At 45.0% G+C, this 26,348-nt stretch overlaps 1 protein-coding gene across 1 annotated transcript in view; it reads right to left on the reverse strand.

The window, feature by feature from the left end:
• The window catches only part of txndc5 (thioredoxin domain containing 5), a 59,705-nt gene extending 43,786 nt beyond the window's left edge, over positions 1-15,919 (reverse strand). The window contains exon 1 of the mRNA XM_061804807.1: positions 15,899-15,919. Within this exon, the coding sequence (XP_061660791.1) occupies positions 15,899-15,903 (5 nt within the window). The 5' untranslated portion in view covers positions 15,904-15,919. The remainder of the gene's footprint in view (positions 1-15,898) is intronic.
• Between the last annotated feature and the right edge of the window lie 10,429 nt (positions 15,920-26,348).

The raw sequence follows: 26,348 nt of genomic DNA on the forward strand, positions 1-26,348 counted from the left end.
CTTATCGCTAAAAAAATCATACATTGTGATTTCTGGATTTTCTTTTTAGATTATCTCTCTCACAGTGGACTTGCACCTCCGATGAAAATTTCAGACCTCTTCATGATTTCTAAGTGGGAGAATTTGCTATATAGCAGGGTGTTTAAATGCTTATTTTCTTCACTGTACTTAGTGAATGAAGATGATTCTGACTGAAACCACCCACTCTGTAATTGCAAACAAAGGCTACTGTACCAAAAATTAACATTGGTTTTCTCAGGTGTTCAAATATTTATTTGCAGCTGTATCACACAAATAAATCGTTTAAAAAATATCATTCATTGTGATTTCTGGATTTTTCTTTTTAGATTATGTCTCTCACAGTGGACATGCAACTAGGATGAAAATTTCAGACTCCGCCATGATTTCCAAGTGGGAGAACTTGCAATATAGCAGGGTGTTCAAATACTTATTTTCTTCACTGTATGTACACCTGTATCCATATGGAGCTGGGAAAAACAACATCAGATGAGGAACAGCCTAACTGGGAGAACTGGAACCCACAACAAGATAAAACCTATTCAAGTTTAATGTAGAACTAATAGAACTTATATTTGGTATGTATGAAAAACAAAAATCTGCCAACTGTTTCCCCCTTTTTTTACAAATCAAACTTAATCAATCTACTACTACAACAGAAAACCCTACCAATTAAAATCATCAAAACACTAAAAACAAGACAACTAAGCACTAAAAATGAAAGTGCTTGAAAGTTGAACAAAAAGTAAAGCTAAGGCATAAAAATTTAACAGCAAATCACCATACATTGCAAAAACAACAACCTCATTCATCCAGAAATTCACACTGCTAGTTAAAAAAAAATCTATCATAACAGGGTCATCGTCATGTATGTAGCAGATTCAGGATGAGGAAAGTGAACTCTTTCATAGAGGTTACTCATCCTTTATAGGCTGACCTTTATGATTTTGATGACCTTTATTGTCAATCATTGTAGAAGATGAGGGGAGTGGAGGATTAAGGACCATCGGAGGCATTCGGACCTTCACACGGTGTGATTCATGAACCCACATAGCCCTTTCAGGAACCCTCACCGCAGTGTTGGTCATAACGAGAACTTGAAAAGTCCCCAGCCAGCGCTGAGGCCTCCACATTTTTTGCCGGAAGTTCTTTATCAGCACGAAGTCACCGGGTTTGACGTCGAAGGGTCAGTTTGCCACCCTTGGTAGTGCTGCATGAACCTGTTTCCTGACATCAGAGAGCACGTTAGTCAAAGATGTGCAATACATGATCATGTTGTCCACGCAAAGGTGTGTGCCTATCGGCAAGCCAGGAGGAACTTTCGGAGGGCCTGCAAACAGAATTTCAGACGGGGACAGATTGTTCCTCAGATGCACACACATACTCATTTTCATTAAGACACTTGATCCATTTTAATTTTGTGCCCTCACAACATTTACTCAATTTAGCTTTTAGAATCCCATTTTTTTTCTCCTGCACCGCTGGGCTGGGGATGGTAACTATAATATGTTTTAAGGTCAAATTGTAGTCTATCCTAAAGCCTGCCTTTGGAAGGATGGCCCAACCCATGTCATTTTAGCATAACAAAAAAAAAAGAAAACACATTGGGGGAGACAAAGCTTATCGTCAGGGCCCATCCAAATGTCATTTTCAAAAGTCACCCCACAATGTCGTCATAAAGCATATTCACCGGGAGTAAAAAGCGAGTGAAGGACAGTGAGAGGAGGGGGTTGAGTGGGCAGTGGACAGGGAGGAGGCAAGGTTGAACAAAGGAAGAGGCAGGTGTGATGCAGCTGTGCATTTCCCTGAGAGACAGGGTCAGGCAAGTCGGAAGAAATGGCAGCAGGACAGCATTGAGGAGAGCCCCAACCTTGTGATGGTGAAGTATTGGTTTGCCATCAGATTTCAAAGAGTTGCGGTGGCACCAGAGGACAGACTATGGCAAAAGCATAGGAGGAGTCTGTGTAAATGGTGATGTATTTCCCCTACGCCAAATGACAGGCCTCTGTGATAGCAACCAACTCAGCTGCTTGTGACAAGTAATGTGAAGCAGTGGTGACAAAGCCACGACTCCAAAATCATCAACCACCCAAAAACCACTGCGCAGGAACCTGTATCAGGATCTCGTGAAATTGAACCATCCACATAAAAGACCAAATCTGGATTGTGCAAAGTCATATCAAAAAGGTCAACACGAGGCATACAAAAGTGCTGTAATTCAACTACGCAAGAATGTGGTTCCACCTCATCAGGGAGGGGCATGAGAGTAGTGGCGTTGAGACTTTTGCAATGTCGTACCTACACATGAAGAAGGCCCAACAACACCGTGTTGTATCTCAGCCAACATGCAGCAAACAAGTGTGATGAACATTACTCTTGCAAAACAGAACTTAAAAAATGGGGGACATACAGAGTGAGCGGCGTGTACCCCACATAGTCATGTGTTGCAAGTACTGCCTGTTCATAGGTTGCTACTGCACAGAGGCACGCAGAAGACCTCGTGCCTCTGGATCAAGTTGATGAGAGAAATACCCAACTGGATGGGGACCGTCACCATGGTGCTGAAGCAACTGTGATGTCATGTTTCCGTGCCGTTCGTCTGCAAACTGAACAAACGGCTTGGATGAGTCCGGGATCCCAAGAGTAGGGCAGGTCAAATGGGACTAGATAAAATGAATGAATTTAAGCCCGGCAACTTTATCCCTTGCTATCAGGTCTTGTGGCACTGAATCCCTCACTGAATTTAAACCTGTGAGCTCGAACCCTACACAGTCAGATCTTGCTGCCTCGAACGTGGGGAGAGCAACGACCAATACCCCTTAATACAAAGTCAAGATTGTTCCCACCAAAAATCAATCAATAAATAAAAGTTCTTTACTGTAATTTTTTTGTTGTGGTTCGTTTGGAATCCTGAGGTAATGGCCAATCCAGAATGTCCTGGATGATCAGTCACCGACCTGGAGATCCGCTGGATCTGGAATCCTACTTCTGACAGGAACTGTTTTGTTTTTGTTTTGTATTTGAGTGGATATTCTCTGAACCTGGAGAACTTAAATGCAGAAAAACGTAACCACCGGAATGGCAAGACTTTAAAAAAAACGTATGTTTTTGAATGAATAATATATGAATAAATGTAAAAGCCTGCTGATGAATATAAATGTAATTTATTAGTGTCAAATTTGTAGTGGAACTATATAAGTTTTCAGGCTCATATCTCGATAGCATTTTCCAGCTGATATATCAATAGGTCAAGGGTGCCCAGACTTTTTTACCCCAAGATCTACTTTTCAAGCAGCCAGCATCTTGCCAGGTACCTATGACGGGGGGAGATAATGATGGTGCCGTTTTAAAACAATGCAAAGCAGATTTATTTGTATAGCGCATTTCATACACGAGGTGACTCAGTCTGCTTTACATGATTAAAGGCATTTGAAAACAAAGACAAAACATTTAAAACGGGATAAAAACAATAAAAATGACAAATAAAATTTAAAAAATAGACAATTAAAACCACATACAGCGCAAGTAATATGATCAAAAAGTGAATATATTCTAAAAAGCATGAGAAAAAAAACGAGTTTTCAACCTGGATTTAAAAACATTCACACTTGGGGCTAACCTCACCTCTTTTGGCAACTTATTCCATTTGTGTGCAGCATAATAGCTAAATGCTGCTTCACCATGTTTGCTTTGGACTCTGTGCTCGACTATTAGACCTGAGTCAGTCGATCTCAGAGCTCTACTGGGTTTGTATTCCTTAAGCATTCCTTTCATGTATTAAGGACCTAAATCATTTTTTCATTTATAGACCAGTAGCAGAACTTTAAAATCTATTCTAAAGGTGACTGGAAGCCAGTGCAAGCATTTTAGGATTGGTGTTATATGCTTTGACCACTTTGTTTTGGTCAGAGCGCAAGCTGCAGCATTCTGAATGAGCTCCAGCTGTTTTTTAATACTCTTTTTTGGGAGTCCAGTCAGAAGACCATTACAGTAGTCAAGTCTACTTGAGATAAAACATGGATGAGCTTTTCCCGGTTTGCTTTTACACATATTTGATATGATTGTTGTAAGTCAGGTCGGAGTCAAAGTCAGTTGTTAAAGAAAGTTCCGTGTGCTGCCTAAAATAAACCAGTGGCTTCTTTTCAATTTTTACATTATGAATGTGAATTGTGTTGTTGGATAGTTGATAGACCACTCGTCCCTCACTCATTGAATCACATTGCAAAATGCCATAAACTGAAAAGCTGTATGTTATACTTTCACTTTGCATTGGATTATTATTATTTTTGTTTCGTTTTGTGCGCAACACAGAATATCTGCGAGACTGTATCAACGGTGCACAATTGCGCACGCAGTTTATTGGGACCATTGGCTGACATTTTTTTTTTTTTTTTTTGGCACGCCGTCCCACGATCAACCAAGACTGTCTCGCGATCTACGGTCAATCGCCATCGACGCATTGAGCTCCCCCGCACTAGGTCATCTGCAAGCTTCTGATGCACAATCTATTTCAGTATGTCATTCTAAATTTAGTCATTCATTCTAAATTAGAATTAATATGTTCTGATTTGGACGCACAGTACAGCAATTGGTTAAAGCATTTGAGTTCTTAGGACTGCGGTTCAAATCTCGGCCCGAGTGGCGTTTACATGTTCTCCTCGTGCCTGCGTGGGTTTTTGCCAGGTGCTCCGGTTTCCTCCCACATCCCAAAAATATACATTAATTGGAGACTCTAAATTGTGTGACTGTTGTCTGTTTCGTTGTGCCTGCGATTGCCTGGCGAACAGTGTAGGGTGTACCCCGCCTCCTGCTTGATGACAGCTGGGATAGGTGCCACGATTACCACAACCCTTGTGAGGATAAGCGGCTCAGGAAATGGATGGATGGATATTCTAATTTATTGATAGGCACCTGTATATAATAAAACGCCATACCCCGAAATCTGCCTACAGACAGGAAGGCATTGCAAATGAGAATCAGTTCTCACTTGTCTGACCTGGATAAGGAGTTGGGTTTTAAAGGAGTCAAAAATAATTGAAATTTATACAATACATAATACAATAGAAAATAAGACATTTACTTGAAAACTTTAAATACCAGTATTTTTTTGATCTAGTAGTTGTCAGTATTGCGCAACATCAGCTTTACTTGCTTCAGCTACTCCAAACTAATAAGTGGGATGGAAACACAAAGCACATGGAGCACAGGAACCTTTTTGTAAAATCTTTTTTAACCAAGAACTCTTTCTACCAATAACTTAAAGTTCCTGGTTTGGTTGGTGGCTCCTAAGGCTGTCACCAGAAGTACATAGTGTAGTTTGTTCAGAAATAAACTTGTCTCGGTGGAGGACTCTGCAGGAAAAGTGTCATCCATTCAGCCATGTTAGATGGCATCTGTGTGTATGTGTCAGTGTGACCGTATGTTACGTGCTGGACAGCCAGTTGTCCACAAATGCTCAGGGACAGGTGTCCACTTTTTTTCCCCATCTTCAAGTGTACCCCACCTCCTGCCCAAAGTTAAAGTACAAGTCAACCATGAACCTTGAACAGTATATGTACATGGCAGAAGTGATGCACTGTGCCCCATTGCCCCTAATATTGAGTAGTCTCTGCTCATAAGTGACACTCACTTAGTGTTTAAGGCCAAAAAGACAATCATCCAATTTTCATTGGCCTAAGTTCCATAAAAGATTTATTTTTAGTGCTAACAATTAAAAGTTGCTAGCCCTTTTTGTTCCACAAAGGACTTCATTTACGAATACGGAGTGTTATAACTGTTTCTAATTTCACCATATTTCTGCCCTGATTTAGTCCACTTTGCTGATGTGAAGCACAGGTTCTCCCACCCGGAGACGTTTATTTGAGTAACTGTATTTTGGACTACACTTGACATCTCCTCACTCCTCCCACGTCCTGCTACATTCTCGCTTTGCAGCTGTCACTGAGGTTGAATGCACTACTCTTAATTGAAGATGAAAAATTATATTTAACATGCTTTACTTCTTGCAGCGGGGCTCAACATTTCTATGGCTCCATGGTGATACCATAACCCCACATGTCAACATGTCATGTTTCATGACTTAATTGCTACTGACACATTTTACATTTCTGTGAAGTGCAGGCTCCATACTTGTGGGTGTCTCCTGGTTACAGATGGTTAATCTGAGGCACCTTACCAGGCCTGCTACTACTGCTTTAATAAGAGAAGGGAAGCTTAGTGGAGCATGGGGACCAGATGACAGTCTGATTATTTTCTTGAATGTGTGGAGGCAATGTACATTTTTACAACCTGGCAGGTGGCACACTAGGCATACTGAGAAATTTGAGTGAAACTGAAAAGTAAAAAGAGCACATGCGTTTTGATGTTATCTTATCAACTTCTACAATGGCATTAAAAGTTACAAAACATCAACGTGATTAAGTTAGTTTTTATCATCTATTAACAGCTTCACACATGTGCAACAAAGAGCAAAATTCTACCTCCTGTATGCTAAGTCTATTTAAATCAGAATATAATATTGCATCCACTGTAATTTATAATTGTTGTATTACTATTTTAATTATTGTCTTTTATGTTTTATGTAGATGACTCTTTGACAGCGTCACTTGTTCTCAAATTGCTCTAGAAATAATGTTTAACTGAGAGTTGAATTGAGGATCTTTGCCATAATACTATTACTGACTATATTTGGGAGAACAATGGTACAGTCTTTCAGGAAAACATATAGTGTGTATTATTTCAAATATGGCCCATAATAAGACATGGCTCAAGATGCTAACTTCCATGGTATTTCTTATTTGTATATTTCACTTAATTTTTTATTACTTTTTGAAGCTGTTTGTCAAAAATAGATGCGGTACAGTACCATAAAAAAGTAAAATCTTTTCAAGATTAACAAATATATGTAAACAGGAAAAGATTACCTAAATAAACAAAATGCATTTTTTGCTTTCATTTACTAAGGAAACAAATACTATTCAAAGCTATCGGACACATTGTGAAAAAGGAATTGCTCCCTAAAGCTTTTTAATTGAAAGAATTAAAATCAAGGCTTTTCTGTAACTGGCAATGTCATAGCTCTCTGATATGTCCGGAGTGCCTGGAGAAAACCCACGTAGGCCCAGGGAGAACATGCAAACTCAACACAAGCGTGGCTAGGATTTTAACCCTGATCCTCAGAACTGTGAGGCAGATGTGCTAACCAGTGCTGCCTTAGGGCTAACACTCTCCTTCAGATTTTCTTCTTTTTAATGCCACGTTATAATTACACTTTTGTAGACACATATTCCAAAAAGTTCCACTATTGTCTTGTCACTTTCACATCGTCATTCCATAGAATATTTCTATTTCTATTTCTAACTCTAACCCTGAAATTTGAACCCGAACATCTTGTGAATCATTCAAAAATGGTTATTTTAATATTTTTTAAATTAATTAATTTAAAAAATGGTATTCAGATAGAGATGAGGGGTTTTATGTTCTTTTTTTGGTCACCATTCGTTTTGACCTTGGAACTCGGTAATAGATGCAATTTTTTGCTAAGTCCCTCAAAGTTGAACCATGAACACTGACTTTGACTGATGCTCTGTAGGTCTGTAGTTCTTTATCACACTGCAGCAATTGTCTCAGGTTTTAAGGGTGCCTTCCCCAAACGGCATGTTTCAGCTCCTTCCACAGATGTTGAATAGGATTCAGATCAGGGCTCAAAGAAGCCCACTTCAAAATAATCTGATGTTTTCCTCACACCCATTATTGTTTTTAGCTGCGTGTTGTGGGTCATCAACCTATTGCAAGATTTTGCTGGCCTCACAGAATGTCGTACCTGTTATCCAGTTTGCCTATACACGTCACACAATAAGTCAGGACACCAGGAGTGAAGCCCGAGTTTATCATATGGAAAAAGGGGAAAAGAGAATGAGAGATTTGTATGATCTCTGTTCATTCGATTAAACTTTTTTTTTTTTTTAAAAGGTGACTGCCATTCAACATGACTTTAACACCAAATTTACTCAAGTGCTTGCTTAATGAACATGGCACACAACAATAACATCTTCTTCCTGTTACGCTCATATAATTGTAGCTTGCCTTGACTAGCAACTTGTGTCCTTTTGTCATGACTACATCCCTCCCCTCTTTAGCAGATACTGTGCCTATAACAAGAACAGAAAAAATGAACAAGCAACATTTCAACTCCTCCCCCACACACACACTTATCCAGTCAGTAATTCAACTGAAAGTCTTTAAGGTGATTGGGCAACTCCACCTCCCTTGTTGACTTCCTTCTCACCAGACTTTCAGTAACTGCAGCAGTCTCGCTGACAGTACCAGATTCTTCTGCCGCTCCTGCAGTGTCTGACTCCACCACTTTATCACTGCTGAGAACAACATCCTCCACATCCACCAAAGTGTCCTCCATCATTCCAGCGTGACCTTGCTGCACAGTCTCAGTCTGCTGGCTCTCCATATCCTTTTGCGGATATGCCAGAATCTGATCCAGATGTCTCCTAACCACACTACCACCCCACACCCGAACTTTATATGACGCTAGCCCCGTCACCAACCCAATAAGGCCCAGAATCTACTTGGGCCCAAAACAAAAGTTACAGGTCAGCACTGCGTTTCCGACGCCAAAACTGTGGTTTTTTTGCTTTTTAGTGACGATCTCTGGACTGTTGTTCCTACTTCTTTAACACCCTCCTGTTCAGATCTGAATTGATCTGGTCCAGTGCACAACGTAACTTCCTTCCAAGAAGTTCTTCTGCTGGAAATAGATCTGTCGTAGTCTGTGGTGTTACTCTGTCGCAAAAATGGACCCTGACTACTTTCTCTGTCAAAGTGTCCTCCTTGCATTTTCATACCATTCCTTTCGATATTTGTACTGCCCTCTCTGCTAACCCGTTACTAGAGGCAGATCCCATTCCTGCTCAAAAAATTCTCAAACTTTCTGCTAACAAAACAAGTTCCATTGTATGAGACTAACAACTCCACCATGGTTGTTAAAACTCGTGTGCAGACATTCAAATTTTGTGGCAGAAGTAGCAGAGTTCACGGGATATACATCCATCCACTTGGAATATGCATCAATGAATACAAAAAACATCTTCCCCGTGAACGGTCCTGCGTAATCCACTTGGATACGTCTCCAGGTTTAATCAGGGAAATACCACGGGTACCTTGACAGATTTCAAGCTTTCACCGTATCCTCCACTTCTTTGTCCAGCCTTGGGCACCAAACATAGCTCCTGGCAAGTGTTTTTATCCTTGACACTCCCGAATGGCATTGATGAAGCTGTCTTAAAACTCTGTCTCGGCCTGGCAGTGGCAAAAACCACCCTAGCCCCCCACAACACACAACCATTTTGGATACTGAGTTCATTCTTTCTCATCACATACGGTGAAAAATCACTTCCTTCCAGAACTACCGGCCACCCTTTGTGTACCATTTCTCTCACCCCTGAAAGCACCATGTCCTTATCTGTCCATGCTTTCACTTGATCTGCCAAAACCAAAGTGATGTCTGAGCTCTCAATCATGAGAACCCTTTCTTCTGATTCCTGCTGGACAGATAGCATCCCTGATAATGGCAGACGGCTTAAGGCGTTTGCACTTTTGTGATGCTTTCCTTCTTTGTACAAGTTTGTGTATTCATAAGCCCTCACGGTGACAGCCCAACGCTGGTTCCTCGGCGATGCCATTTGTGGTGCTGCTTTCATCTGACTAAAAAGTGACAACATTTCGACTATAAATGTACTTGTGAAAAGTTTTATTCCAAATAGAACTGCTTCCTTGTCCTTCCTCGTCCAGTTCAGAGTAATTCCTTTCCGCCACATTTAGTCTTTGAGATGTGAATCCAATTGGCCATACAATGTGACAAAACTGCACCAACTCCATATTGCGATGCGTCACATGAAAGCACAATGTAGTTCTCCGGATCTTAATGCACTAGCACCTCTCCTGTTGCATCATCTCTTTGGACTTCTCAAAGGCAGCCTTTTGTTCTTTCCCCCAGTACCACTTTGTGTCCTTTTGCAGCAGTTTGTGTGGTGCTGCGAGAGAAGTGGACAATCTCGGCAAAAACTTGTTGTAATAGACACACGCAGATATGACTTCAGCTCTGTCACATTTGAAGGTGTAGGGGCCTCCTTTATTGCTTGCAACCTCTCATGAACTGGGTAATGTCCAGTTGCATCCATTCTGTGACCAAGGAAAATCTCTTCCTCCTTTATAAGTTAACATTTTGGCCTCTTGAGCCTCAGACTGGCCTCCTTTAGCCGCTGCAACACCTTCGTCAGCGTCTGAATTCGGATCGTCCTGAGAGAAGAATATCATCTGAAAACACGGCTACTTGAGGGATGCCCTGCAGCAGTCCCTCCACTGTTTCTTGAGAAATAGCCAGCCTTGATGACACTCCAAAAGGTAAAACTTTTTATGTCAACATACCTTTATATGTGTTTATGGTCACAAATTTCTTGGCTTCCTCATCCAAAGGTATCTGATAATAGGCATGGCTTATATCAAACCTTGTGAACTTTTGTCCTCCTGACAGGCTAGCGAACAAATCTTCAATTCTGGGAATGGGATATTGCTCCAGCTTTGACACTTGTTTACTGTCAACTTGTAGTCTCCACACAATCTGACCGTGTCATCTGGTTTGACGACTGATACGACAGGGGCCACCCACTTGGCATATTTTACTGGTTCCACTATTTGTTGACCTAAGAGACGGACAAGTTCAGCTTCTACCCCGCCTCTCATCACACATGGTCTGGCTTTAAAAACGTGGGCGTTCTGGCTTGCGGTTTAGAGCTTGTCTTCCTAGTTCATCTTTAAACACCTCAGCCTGTTCCCCTAGTACTTCCTTTAAGGATTCTTCTTTAATGTGGTGTATTTGGGGTTCTGGTGCCCACTGTAAGTCTAACTGTTTTATCCAACCTCTGGCCATGAAACTGGGACCTGTCCCTAACACGACTACTAAGGGTAGGTGTTTTTCTGGTGCATTCTGACGCTTCATTATGACCCTGGCTGGTCCCAAAACATTTACTTTTGTGACCTGTATAAGTTCTAAGTCCGACTCAACATGGCTGAAATTTGGGAACCTTCCCTCCCCACAAAGGTTTGTACACTGTACACTTCCAGTGTCTCCACAAACGGCTCCTCCGTTGGTATGTGTAAATCATTTGTGAACACGACCTCCTCTGTGTCTAGTTCGTCATCTCCTTCACCCCTTGACCAACATAGTTAGCTCCCTGTGGTTTGACAAACTTCTTTGTCCATTACAACGCCCCCCCCCCCTTTCTTTTAGAGGGCCTGTTGATCTGCACACTCTCTGGATATGACCACTCTTACCACACTTGTGACAGGATTCATGATCAAACATGCAGTCCCCCGCCCTATGCTGCACACTTCCGCACCTATAGCGATTTTGTTTCAATTGCCTATCAGAGCTCTGCCTCACCGCAATGTTGTGAACAGTCTGTGCCATCCTCTTGTGTGGAGTCGCAGCCTCCAGTGACTTCAGGTCTCTCACCTCCTCGCTGGCCATCTCTATTGCCTAGGCCAACTTCAGTGCCTTGTCAGAAGTCAGGTCTGGTTCCGACAACAACCGACGTTGTATCTGGTCATCGCTGATTCGACAAACCAGTCCGTCACGTAGCATCTTTGTCAATTTATCTCCATAATTACACTCCTGCTGGAACTTTGCTTCCAGTCTTCAAGCTGGTAGCAGCTTAAACAGAAGGCTCTGACCAGCCCGATAGTAATTCAATAAATCCTGCTGATTTTGGACCGAATGTTGTGAATACTCAACGTGGGACGCTCCTGGCGACGAATTCAGTGGACAAAAACCAACATTTGTGCAACCTTAGTCGTATCGTTCGCGTCGAAGCAGCTTGGCCTAAGTTAGTCTAGCCTAGTTGGGACTGCTAACAATGAAAGCGTCTGTTTTCCAATATTTACTGAGGAGGAAAACATCAAACGCTAGTATCTACATGTCCTGCAAAACCTACGTATCGTATACAACGAGGGTAGTGAGTACCAATAAGAAGTTGTGTGAGTGGAAACCCCAACATAAACATGCTGTGAGGCCTTTTAGGAGGAGGAAATTTAACAAGTCTTATCTTAGTACCCAAATTGGTGCCGTATCGTTTGCATTGAAGCTGCTCGCCACAAGTTAGCCTAGTGCGCTAACTTTTTGCCAACATAGATAGTATACAACGAGGACCAAACATCAATCGTCGACTCAACCTTGAACTACTAGTGAGGACCATTGTGGTTTGAATCCCCTCCATCCATGTATTCTTTAAATCGCTATATCCTTTATATTTTTAACACAGGTAGTATGTGATTTGTGTACCTTATGTGGTGACTGTTTATTGTGATTGCTTTCATTTGACCTTAACTTTAACATAGAGTAGGGAGTATGTAAATTGTGTGTCGTTTGTGCTGACTTTGTTTATTTGATGGCTTCTTTTTGATTATCTGCAGCCCGTTGGGCAGCACATTATTGTGCTAGCTGTCGGCCGGTCACAAGCCGGGATAAATGCAGAGGGCGTAAAACTGTGCCAAACATATATGAGCGTTCATCATACGAATTCTACAACAGTTAGGTCGTGGCCCGGGCTTCCTACACCCACACCCGGAAATGTTAATCTACAAGTCGTAGGTAGAATTTCAGATAATGTAGGTCAAAGACAAAAAAGAGGAGGAAAGCGCCTTAGTCGGAAGAAGAAGACGAGGAATGCACAAAACTTACAGCTGTATATCGGGACTTTGAATGTTGGGACTATGACAGGAAAAGCTCAGAAGTTAGTTGACATGATGATTAGTTAGGAGAACGGTTGAATTTAAATTGTGCATCCAAGAAAGGGATTAAGGCTAGACATTTAGGAACAGGGTTTAAAATATTTTATCATGGAGTTGATGGGAAGAGAAATGGAGTATCAGATCAAGTGATGAGGCTGAAATTTGAAATTGAGGGTATTGTGTATAACATGATTAACGGCTATGCCCCACAGGTAGGATGTGACCTTGAGTTGAAAGAGAAATTCTGGAAGGAACTAGACGAAGTAGTCCTGAACATCCCAGAGAGAGAGAGAGAGAGAGAGAGAGAGAGAGAGAGAGAGAGAGAGAGAGAGTTGTGATTGGTGCAGATTTCAATGGACATGTGGGCGAAGGAAACAGGGGCGATGAAGAAGTGATGGGGAAATATGGCATTCAGCAAAGGAACTTTGAGGGGCAGATGGTGGAGGACTTCGTAAAAAGGATGTAATAGGCAGTGGTGAACACTTATTTCCAGAAAAGAGTGGAACATAGAGTGATTTACAAGGGCGGAGGTAGAAGCGCGCAGATGGATTATATTCTGTGCAGACGGTGTAATCTGAAGGAGGTTACCGACTGTAAAGTTGTGGTGGGGGAGAGTGTAGCTCGTCAGCATAGGATGGTGGTGTGCAGGATGACTCTGGTAGTGGGTAGGAAGACTAAGAAGACAAAGGTAGCGCAGAGAATCATGTTTTGGAAGTTGAGAAAGGAAGAATGTTGTGTGGCCTTCCGGAAAGAGGTGAGACAGGCTCTCGATGGACAGGAGAAGCTCCCGGGAGCCTGGACTACTACAGCCAAGGTGATCAGAGAGACAGGCAGGAGAATATTTGGTGTGTCTTCTGGTAGGAAAGGGGAGAAGGAGACATGGGGGTAGAACCCCAAAATACAGGAAGTCATACAAGGAAAGAGATTAGCGAAGAAGAACTGGGACACTGAGAGGACTGAGGAGAGGCGAAAGGAGTACATTGAGATGCAACGTAGGGCAAAGGCAGAGGTGGCAAAGGCTAAACAACAGGCATATGACGACATGTACACCAGGTTGGACATGAAAGAAGTAGAAAAGGATCTTTACAGGTTGGCCAGACAGAGGGATATAGATGGGAAGGATGTGCAGCACTTAAGGGTGATGAAGGACACAGATGGAAATTTGTTGACTTGTGCCAGTAGTCTGCTAAATAGATGGAAAGAATACTTCGAGAAGTTGATGAATGAAGAAAATGAGAGAGAAGGAAGAGTAGAAGAGGCAAGCGTCAATGACCGGCAAGTGGCTTTGATTAGTAAGGGAGAGATTAGAAAGGCACTGAACAGAATGAAAAATGGAAAGACAGTTGGTCCCGATGAGATACCAGTGGAGGTATGGAAGCAATTTGGTGAGGTGGCTGTGGAGTTTTTGACCAACTTATTCAATAAAATACTAGCAGGAGAGAAGATCCCAGAAGACTGGAGGAAAAGTGTGCTTGTCCCCATTTTTAAGACCAAAGGCGATGTTATGAACTGAGGAAACTCCAGAGGAATAAAGATGATGAGCCACACAATGAAGTTATGGGAAAGCGTAGTGGAGGCTAGACTCTGGACAGATGTAAGTATCTGTGAGCAACAGTATCGTTTCATGCCTGTAAAGAGTACCACAGATGCACTATTTGCCTTGAGGATCTTCTTCTTCCTTTCCTTTTGGCTTGTCCTGTTCGGGGTCATTACAGCCTGTCATCTTTTTCCACCTAAGCCTATCTCGTGCACCCACTGTCCTCATGTCCTCCCTCACAACGTCCATCAAACTTTTCTATGGTCTTGAGGATGCTTGTGGAAAAGTACAGAGAAGGTCAGAAGGAGTTACATTGTATCTTTGCAGACCTCGAGAATGTCTATGACAGAGTACCAAGAGAGGAACTATGGTACTGCATGCGCAAGTCTGGTGTGGTGGAGATATATGTTAGAATAGTACAGGACATGTATGAGGGTTGCAGAACAGCAGTGAGATGTGCTGTTAGTGTGTCAGAAGAATTTAAGGTAGAGGTGGGACTGCATCAGGGTTCCGCGCTGAGACCCTTCTTGTTTGCGGTAGTGATGGATAGGCTGACAGACGAGGTTAGACTGGATTCCCCTTGGACCATTATGTTCACAGATGATATTGCGATCTGCAGTGAAAGCAGGCAACAGCCGGAGGAACAGTTAGAAAGATGGAGGTACGCACTGCAAAGGAGAGGAATGAAGATTAGCCGTAGTAAAACAGAATATATGTGTGCGTGAATGAGAGGGGCAGAGGAGGAAGAGTGAAGATCCAGGGAGAAGAGATAGCGAAGGTGGATGACTTGGGGTCAACAATACAGAGCAATGGAGAGTGTGGTAAGGAAGTGAAGAAACGGGTCCAAGTTGGCGGAAGGTGTCTGGTGTTCTATGTGACGGAAGAGTATCCGACAGGATGGAGAGTAAAATTTATAAAACAGTGGTGAGGCTGACCATGATGTACGGATTAGAGACAATTGCCCTAAAGAAACAACAGGAAGCAGACCTTGAGGTAGCACAAATGAAGATGATCAGGTTATTGCTTGGTGTGAACAGGTTGGGATAGGATTAGAAACGAGCTCATTAGAGGGACATCCAAAGTTGGATGTTTTGGAAACAAGGTGAGAGAGAGCAGACTTTGATGGTTTGGACATGTTCAGAGGTGAGAGAGTGAGTATGTTGGAAGAAGGGTGTTGAGGATAGAGCTGCCAGGCAAAAGAGCGAGAGGAAGACCAAAGAAAAGGTTGATGGATGTTGTGAGGGAGGACATGAGTACAGTGAGTGTTAGAGACCTAACCTAACCTGCACGAGAGATAGGCTTAAATGGAAAAAGATGACACGCTGTGGCGACCCCTAACGGGACAAGCCTAAAGAAAAAGAAGAGTCAACAATCTTATATGCTGACATGCCAAGATGCTTTGATGGCAAAATGTCAAAGATTCCAAAGATGCCATAGATGCCAATTTATGCCACATATGTTGTAAGAACTATACACAAAAGAAAATACACATTAAAATTTACATTACACAAATAAGTGACAAACCCCAAGCAATAAACACACCTCATTGACCCTTAGACCAAACGGAGTTATTCTTCTTGCTTCTCTTGCTCTTTCTTATGAACTCCTGTCAAATCTTTGCCGCTGTTATACTGTTTGTAAAGGAAGTTCCCCAAAATATGCGTCCTGACACTAACAACTTTGGTAAACAAGGTTCCGCTACATAAACATGGACAAACGAAATATGTTTTCTCTCAATAACATTAATTCTTCTTTACTCTAATTCACTCTTTGATTCAGATAAAAAAAAAAAAAAATGAAATTAACTTAAGTATTATAACTGACACTTTCAGTGAAGAAAATAAGTATTTGAACTCCCTGCTATATTGCAAGTTCTCCCACTTAGAAATCATGGACCGGTCTGAAATTTTCATCATAGGTGCATGTCTACTGTGAGAGAGATAATCCAAAAAGGAAAATCTATAAATATCAATGTATGATATTTTAACAATTTATTTGTGTGATACAGCTGCAAATAAGTATTTGAACACCTGAGAAAACCAATGTTAATATTTGGTACAGTAGCCTTTGCTTGCAATTACAGAGGTCACACGTTTCCTGTAGTTGTTCACCAGGTTTGCACACACTGCAGGAGGAATTTTGGCCCACTCCTCCACACAGATCTTCTCTAGATCAGACAGGTTTCTGGGCTGTCACTAAGAAACACTGAGTTTCAGCTCCCTGCAAAGATTTTCTATTCGGTTTAGGTCTGGAGACTGGCTAGGCCACGCCAGAACTTTGATATGCTTCTTACGGAGCCACTCCTTGCTTTTCCTGACTGTATGCTTCGGGTCATTGTTATGTTGAAAGATTCAACCACAACCCATCTTCAATGCTCTTACTGATGGAAAGAGGTTGTTCCCCAAAATTTCACAATACATGGCTGCGGTCATACGAACCTTAATACAGTGCAGTCGTCCTGTCCCGTGTACAGAAAAACACCCCAAAGCATGATGCTACCACCCACATGCTTCACAGTAGGTTTGGTGTTCTTGGGATGGAACTCATCATTCGTCTTCCTCCAAACACGGTTGGTGGATTTATGACCAAAAAGTTCAATTCCCACATTCCCATGCTCGTTGTTCCTTCGTGTTAGCCAAAATGCCGGCTCGTTGCATTGCTGGATATTGTTCGAAAACACAGGAGGATGGATTTACCCTTCATAAGTTTGCAAGAGACCCGGTTCGTCGTGAAAAATGGATTGCACGGGTACGGGACGAGAGCCTTGTGGGTTCCAAATGACAGGTAGGTCTGTATACAGTTACTAAAAAAAAACAATAGTTGGGGAGGGAGGGGGGGCCGATGTCATCCTCTCATTAAGTACCAAAAGATCCACGTACGTAAGTCACAGGTGCTAAATGTGTCGACGTCGGACGACTTCCGCGCAGCAGCGACAAAGGATGGCCTCCACGCAGCCTTGTAGATCACCGCCAGTCTTGTCTACAAGGCCAAGCCGTTAGCCCTGACACAGAGGTGAATTGGGCGGGGAGGTGGCTTGTTCCGGGCTCTCCCCCACGGCCACCTGTGTCTGGGCACCCCACTTCATGCGTTGGCTCGTCGGTGACGGCTTTCACGTCGGCTGGCTTGCCACGGCAAGCCCGCCAGCGACGGCTTGCTCAACGGCTACGTGGAGGTGGTTTGGCTGCATGCGGGAGGAGAAAGGAGCTCTTCCCCGGCCCGCCCGGCATGGGTCCTCCTGAGTACGCTACATACTGTTGGGGAGTCATTTGTTAGTTAGAAGTGATTCGCGTATCATCAAAATATGGCTCGAAATGATAGGGTAATACTGCCCAGGTCATTTCACTCGATTGTGATCTCTTCTTCGAAAAGAGCTTCCGTGTTCCATAGTAAGTTGTCACTACCTGTTTTCAATGGTGAATGTCCTGGTGTAACATCTACTGATGACGTTGCAGGCAATATGGCAACCACTTTGATGTCGAATGAGACTTCCGCAACTTTGCACATGGATCATACGCTCTCCGCTCATATTTATTTTTTCATATAGACATTGAAGTGAAGAATGTTATATGCATTTTTCATTGCAATATATATTTTAGAATGTTTATAGGCATGACGATCGAGCTTTAACGATGTTCCACAATTTATTTACATTTCTTGATTTTGCTTCAGAAACAGCCTTTTTAATATCACCCCACAAGTTCTCTGATGGATTAGGCGGCCACTCTATGACATTAACTTTGTTAGTTTGGAACCAAGATTTTGCATGTTTACTAGTGTGTTTGGGGTCATTGTCCTGTTAAAACACCCATTTCAAAGGCATATCCTCTTAAGCATAAGGCAACATTACCTCTTCAAGTATTTTGACAAATGAAACCTGATCCATGATCCCTGGTATGCGATTAATAGGCCCAACAACATAGTAGGAGAAACATGCTCATATCATGATGCTTGCACCACCATGTTTCACTGTCTTGACTGTCTACTGAGCCTTGAATTCAGAGTTTGGAGCTCATCTCAAAACTGTTTCTGGCCCCTGGACCCAAAAAGAACAATTTTACCCACCTCATTACACAAAATATTCCTACATTTCTCTTTAGGCCAGTTGATGTGTTCTTTGGCAAATTGTAGCCTCGTCTGCATCTGCCTTTTTTCAACTGAGTGTCATGGCCCTGCCGTTCCAGCCCTGGCTGGGCAGGTTCCAGCAGACTCGCGCTAATTAGGAGGCGCACACCTGCACCTCATCCCCGCTGATTAACCCCTGTACTTATAGGACCCTGGGGACGACTGGTCTTCGCCAGATCGTTGCCTTGCATGCCTCGTTCCTGCACTTCCGAATTCCTGACGCCAACTCCTTGTGTACCGACCAACGCCTGTCTCCCGTCCCACCCTGTAATCCTGTCGCTACTGTTCCTGCTGTTTGTGCTGACTGATTCCCTGGTTACCGACTCTGGAACGAATAAAGACCTTCTCCTTACTACTTGGCTGTCGCCCGAGTCGTGCATTTGGGTCCACCCACCAGTCCTGGTTATGACAGAACGATCTGGCCAGGACATGGACCCAGCCGACTTCGAATCCATCCACCGCTCGTTACAATTCCAGGGCAGACGGCTGGCTAAGCAGGAGGCTGCTCTCCAGGTCACAAACCAGAGGCTCCTCGAGATCTGTGCCCAGCTGGAGCCGTGGCTAGCCTCTCAGGTTAGCGCTGCTACTGCCACTCCGGCGGCGGCCTTTCTGGCTGCTACCCCGGTCCAGCTCACTCCGGCAACCCTGCCCGCTGCGGAGCTTCAGCGTACTTGAGCAACACCCCTCTCTCAACCCAAATGTTTCTCTGGCGACTCAGGGAACGTCAGACCCTTCCTCGTTCAGTGTGACCTCCACTTTGAGCTACAGTCATCTGCCTTCCCGACGAACCGCTCACGGATCGCGTTCATCATCTCCCACATGACAGGGAGAGCGGAGGCGTGGGCCACAGCGGAGTGGAGTCGCAACTCTGAAACATGTCGCTCTTGGACTGCGTTCGTCTGCGCCGTGACGCAGGTCTTCCAGTACGACGCGCCGGAACGCGAGGCAGCGGCATTGCTGATGACGTCAAGGAGTCGTTGGCGGCAGGGCTCATCCAACCATCTTCTTCACCGGCTGGAGCAGGCTTCTTCTTCATGAAGAAGAAGGACACCTCACTACGGCCCTGCATCGACTATAGAGGGCTCAATGACATCACCGTAAAGAATAGGTACCCTCTTCCCCTGATCACGACCGCTTTTGAACTACTTCAGGGGCCCCAGATCTTCACTAAGCTGGAGTTACGGAGTACGTATCATCTGGTACGCCTCCGGGAGGGGGATGAATGGAAGACGGCATTCAATACCCCCACGGGCCATTACGAGTACTTAGTGATGCCTTTTGGGTTGACGAACGCACCAGCTGTATTCCAGAACTTTATTAATGATGTGATCCAGGAGAAACTGAATAAAAACGTTTTCGTATACCTCGACGACATCCTGATTTTCTCCTCGGACTTGACATCCCACATCGAACGTGTCAGAGGGGTGCTTCAACAGCTGCTGCAACATCAGCTGTACGTGAACGTGGAGAAGTGAGAGTTCTACCGAGCTTGCATTCCGTCCCTGGGGTTTATCCTGGCAGAGGGACAGATTCGTATGGACCCTGGGAAGATCGACGCGGTTCTTCAATGGCCCACTCCCTCTTGTCGGAAGGACATGAAGAGGTGCATCTGGTTCGCTAATTTCTATTTTAAGTTCATCCGGAACTTCAGCTCCATTGCGGCCCCTCTGCACGCTCTCACGTCTCCCCCCAACACCTTCGAGTGGACCATGATCTTTCAGGAAGCCGTTGACAGGTTCAAGGCAAGTTTTACCACCGCACCGATCCTCATAATGTCGGACCCGGAACGTCAATTTGTTGTTGAGGTGGACGCTTCAGACTCTGGAATAGGAGCGGTCCTCTCCCAGAGGTGCGCGAAAGATGGAAGGATTCACCCGTGCGCCTTCCTTTCGAAGAGACTGTCCCCGGCCGACCGGAACTACGACGTGGGGGATCGCAAGCTGGTGGCGGTCAAGACAGCTATGGAGGAGTGGAGACATTGGTTGGAGGGGTTGCAAGTGCCATTTGTGGTCCTCACCGACCATAAAAATCTGGAGTACCTGAGGACCGCGAAGAAGCTGAATGCCCGCCAAGCCAGGTGGGCACTGTTTTTACGCGGATCTGATTTACCATGTCCTTCCGTCCAGGCTCAAAGAACGGCAAGCTGGATGCACTCTCACAGAACCACGAGGGGGACCGCATGGAGCCCGTGAGCGTCCCAATCCTTCCGGAGGCCTGTTTCGTGTCCGGGTTTGCTCTGGAGATCGAGACATGAGCGGAGGAGGCCTTGAGGGACACTCCGGGTCCAACCGGATGTCCTCCAGGCCGCTTGTTCGTTGTCCCGTCACTACGGGGGGACGTCATCGACTGGGCTCACACCAACAAGACTGTCTGCCACCCGGGCATGACCAAGACACACTCTGTCGTCGAGCATGAGGGATTACGTCAACGCCTTTCCGGTATGCATGGCCAACATTGACTTGCGACCAATGGGGAGTTGCGGCCACTGCCGATTCACTCTCGACCCTGGTCACATATCTCCGTGGATTTCATCACTGGACTTGTTCTTGTCCACAAAGGATCTTCCGCTGCGGACAGAATCGCGCAAGCTTGCTCCCAGGTTCGTTGGTCTATTCCCTGTCAGCAAGGTCATCCACTGTCCCCATCTCATTAAAGCTCACCAGGTCGATGAGGTTCCACCCCACCTTCGATGTGAGCAGGCTCCGTCCAACCCGTCCATCACCACTGGTTTCGCCGGTCAAGCCTCCTCCGCCTCCCCGCATGGTAGACGGAGGTCCTGTGTACTCTGTGCGCCTTATGCTGTCTTTTCGTCGCAGAGGCAGGGGCGTCCAGTATGTAGAGGATTGGGAGGGGTATGGCCCGGAGGAACGTTCCTGGATCCCTTCCCGCTTCATTGTTGACCTGAACCTCATCAGAGACTTCCACGCGGCCCAGGGCTTCAGGAGCCGGCCGTTAGGGGGGGACTGTCATAGCCCTACCATTCCAGCCCTGGCTGGGCGGGTCACAGCAGACCGGCGCTAATTAGGAGGCGCACACCTACGCCTCATCCCCGCTGAGTAACCCCTGTACTTATAGGACCCTGGGGACGACTGGTCTTCGCCAGATGGCCGCCTTGCATGCCTCGTTCCTGCACTTCCGCATTCCTGACGCCAACTCCCTGTGTACCGACCAATGCCTGTCTCCCGACCTACCCTGTAAGACTGTCGCTACTGTTCCTGCTGTTTGTGCTGACTGATTTCCCGGTTACCGACTCTGGAATGAATAAAGACATTCTCCTTACTTTTTGCCTGTTGCACGAGTCGTACATTTGGGTCCGCCCACCAGCATTCTTGTAACTACATTAGCTTCACACAGACGTCTTCTCACTGTCAGAGTACTTACAGGTAACTTCAGACTGTCTTTGATTATCCTGGAGCTGATCATTGGCTGAGCATTTACCATTCTGGTTATTCTGTGATCCATTTTGATGGTTGTCTTGCTTTTTCTGCCATGTGTCTCCAGTTTGGCTCTCCATTTCAAGACATTAGACATAATTTTGGTTGAAAAACCCGTTATATTTTGCACCTCTTTATAAGGTTTCACCTATCCAATCAAGCTTTTAATCAAAGTTCGGCATTCTTCTGAAAAATGTGTTGAACGACCCATTTTTCCTCAGGCTTTCAATGAGAATTGCATGTACCACAGATGCTGATGTAGTGGGTCTAACTCTGCATTGTGTATTTTTTTTTTTTGGATGATGAATGAGAAGACACACGTTGGCTGGTTTAATCCTCCCTCTGTATTATAAAGGCGACACATTCACGGATGTTCACAGATTTGTTTTCACAATTACTCTCAAAACTCTTACACCCAGAAGTCTCACAAACAAGAGGAAATATATCACCTAAACAACATATGATTTACATTGCAAGAGATGAAAATAATTTTTAAAACTTGCATAAACTCACATACCTGTATTATAAATTAGACACATTCACGGATGTTCACAGATTTCTCTTCACAATTACTCTAAAACTCTGCAACATCAAGAACATGGTCACCACGTGGCTTCTACTAACACTCATTCGCACCGAACAAACCACATGGTCCTCAGCAACACACACTTGGCAACCTCTCCACTCCTCCAACTAGCAAGTTTATGTTTAAAGGTCAAGCGTCATCCCTATAAACATTCTAAAATAGATTTTGTAATGAAAAACACATTGAACATTATTCACTTCAATGTCTATATGAAAAAATAAATATGAGCGGAGAGCGCGTCATTCATGCGCAATGTTGCGGAAATGTCATTCGACGACATCCAAGTGGTCGCCATATTGGCTGCATCCCTTGTCCGTGACGTCACCCGGACATTCGCCATTGAAAACATGCGGTGTACCCTACTATGGGAGACGAACACACCCCTTCTGACATGGAAGCTCTTTTCGAAGAAGAGATCACACAATCGAGTGAAGTTACCGGGGCATTATTACCCTATTGTTTCGAGCCATATTCAGATGATATGCGATCACAGCCAAACCACCTCCCCGTCCGATCCACTTCCGCGGCGGAGATGAGCCATCACGGCTCATTGCAGCCGGCCGGTGTGGCTCATTTTCGGCACCGAGGTGGCTTATCACGGAGCCGAGCCACGCTGCTTTAGGGCGTTGTTCATAGCCACCACAGTACGCGATGAACAACACTGTCGAGCCAGGGTGCTTTACGGCGTTGTCGTCGCACGCGGCTAAGTACGCCGTTGTCGCCAGCGTTCCTCAGATCCGCCGCTGTCTGCAAGCGCGATGCACAACCTTCGCTGGAACGCACATCGACACATTCAGCACGCCTGTCATACATACGCGGATCTTTTGTTACGTCATGAGAGACCGATTACGTGGTCCGCCCCCAACTATTATTTTTTTTAGTAGCTGTATACACACCTACCTGTCATTTGGAACCCACAAGGCTCTCGTCCTCTGAACCCGTGCAATCCATTTTTCACGACGAACAGGGTCTCTTGCAAACTTATGAAGGGTAAATCCATCCTCCTGTGTGTTCATGCAATTTCCAGCAATGACAAGTCCACTTGAGGGCGGTCCCGCTCTGTACGTCACTTCCTGCTTCTTCTCGAAAACAAATCCCTCGAGAGGATTTTCATGACGGGAGTTACAAAAAGCTGTATATGTCACAATCATGTTTTGTGGTGAAAAAATGCATGGGTCCATGTCGACTGCCGTTTTTTCATTCATCACATACTAAAAATCATGCATTTAATGACAGTGGCTCTTAAAATAAATGAAATGTCAATCAATCAAAATCAAAAGCTTTTAATGTCATTATATGCTGTGCACACAATGAAATGATGAGTGCTTCTCCACAAGGTGCAAGCTACAATAAAATACAATAACAATTGACGAACATCTTACGTAAAAACAATCGATATAACATCAAGGCACAGTTATTGCTAAAATAAATAAATGCACAAAAGTGCGGTTGCATAATATTCCATTACAGTACTGTTATGTTCAGTGGTTTTGAGTTGAAGGAGTTGAAGGCTCTGGGGAAAAACCTGTCCTTGAATCTGGTTGTCCGTGTTTTGTGGGACCTGTAGCGCCTGCCAGAGGACAGTAGGTTAAACAGGTGATGATCAGGATGTGAAGAGTCCTTTACAATATGAGTGGCTCTGCTGTCATAGCGGGACTTGGCAATGTCTTCTAGGGAGGGCAGAGAGCAGCCAGTGATCTTCTGGGTACTGTTAACCACTCTTTGCAGAGCTTCCCTGTCTGCTGCTGTGCATCCAGCATGCCACACTGTGATCCAGTATGTAAGGATGCTCTCCATGGTGGTAGCAGCTTAGCTTCCAGGTTATTCTTCCTGAGCACTCTCAGGAAGTGGAGTTGTTACTGGGAATTTTTCACCACCGCAGTGGTATTTACAAGCCAAGTGAGTTTGTCCGTGATGTAGACTCCCAGAAATGTGAAGGATTGGACCCTCTCCACACACTCCCCATTGATGAACAGTAGGAACAGGTCGACACCGCACTTCCAGAAGTCCAGGATGATTTCCTTCGTCTTTGTGGTGTTCAGTGTAAGGTTGTTGTCATGGGTGTGCCGGTGTTGTTATGGCTGTGCCGGTCCCCGATGTGGCGCGCACCTGATCCTATCAGCAGATGCACACACCAGTGTCTCATCTACGTAATTACGTCCCACATATTTCTGACCATGCGTGCGATCTGGTCTTTGCCAGATTGTTGATCCCATGTCACGTTCCCACAACTCCTTGTTTCTGCTCTTTCTATCCCGTGTACGAAACCCCGACCCATTATTGACCTTCCTCCTACGCATGCCGAATCTACTACTGCTGCCTTGACGGACTGCTTACCGGTATTTGGACTTTGGATCGAATAAAGACTCTTCCCAAACTGCTACTAAGCCTTATGAGTCGTGCATTTGTGTTCAGTCGCAAGTTCTGGCCATGACAGAACCGTCTGGGCACAAAGTGGACCCAGCTGACTCAGATATGGTTTGTAATGCCGTTCAGGTTCAAAGTAGCCACCATACTGAACATGAAGGACCCCTCCAAATGATTGGTCGCGAGCTGCTGGAGATGATGGCTCAGCTTGACTCCTTGTCCAAGTCCTTGTCCAGTGGAGCCGGCACCAACCCGGACCCAGCCACTGCAGGTCTACACCCGGAGCGGTTTTCTGGAGACTCGGGGAATATTAAGCCCTTCATTACCCAGTGTAAGTTGTACTTTGAGGTGCAGTCCGCCACCTTTCCCACCGACCACTCCAAGATTGCGTTTGTGATCTTCCATCAGACATGAAGTAGCCTGGGCTACTGCGGAATGGAGCCGAGGCACAGTTACGTGCCGAACGTGGGCGTCCTTCATCACAGCCATGGCACAGGCGTTCCAGTACGCGGGGCAGCCACATCGCTGATCACACTCCAGCACGGGCGATGCAGAGTCTCGGATTATGCAATCAAGTTCCGCATTCTGGTGGCCGAGAGCCAGTGGAACGAGACGGCGCTCCTCGACGCCTTTTTCCAGGGGTTGTCGCTCACGATCAAGGATTGACTAATCCCGGTGGACCTGCCAACGGACTCGGACGACCTCATCGCGCTTGCCCTGAAAATCAATAAGGGGCTCGTAAATCCAGGACAGGACAATGCACGACGGGGGAATGCTCGACAGAGCCTCAGACCAACGACTGTTCCACAAGAGGCTCCCCCTGACGTGGAAGAACCCATTCAAGTGGAAGACATTAATCTGTCACCCGAGAAACGGGAACAACGCTGGCGGGAGGAACTCACTTTCTATTGTGTACGGACAGGGCACCTCGTGGCGTGCTGCTCTGCCAAGCCAGAGGGACCCGCACTCAGAGTGTCCAAGTCGGTGAGTCTTAACCACACCTCGACTTGTTTGGCTCGAGCACTCATTCGTGTGACATTAAGTTCAGGCCAATCTTCTAAATCCTCGGTTCATCAGGAGTATGGGCCTAGCGGCCTTCAAAACGCAACACTTCTGGAATGGCTAATGGCACGTTCCTATGCAAAATATCTCACCGCATCCAAACGCTCAACATGACATTTCCAGATTTGCATCTGGAACGCATAAGCTTTCACACGTTCCATACCCAGAGCAGTGACATTATCCTTGGAAGTCCATGGTTAAGACGGCATAACCCCCTAATCGACTGGCCGACTGGACAAATAAAGTCATGGGGGCCGGTATGCTTTGTCTCTTGTCTCTCACCCTCCAGGAGGGAGAGCATGAATGTCGCTTCAGACACTTCGCGGACCCTGCACAGGCCGTATGATTGCGCGATAGACCTGTTGCCTGGCACCTCACCCCCTTGAGGGAGACTCTATTCTCTTTCACGTCTAGAAGACCA

The sequence above is a fragment of the Syngnathoides biaculeatus genome, chromosome 19 (genome assembly GCF_019802595.1).
Source record: "Syngnathoides biaculeatus isolate LvHL_M chromosome 19, ASM1980259v1, whole genome shotgun sequence".
Taxonomy (NCBI): Eukaryota; Metazoa; Chordata; class Actinopteri; order Syngnathiformes; family Syngnathidae; genus Syngnathoides; species Syngnathoides biaculeatus.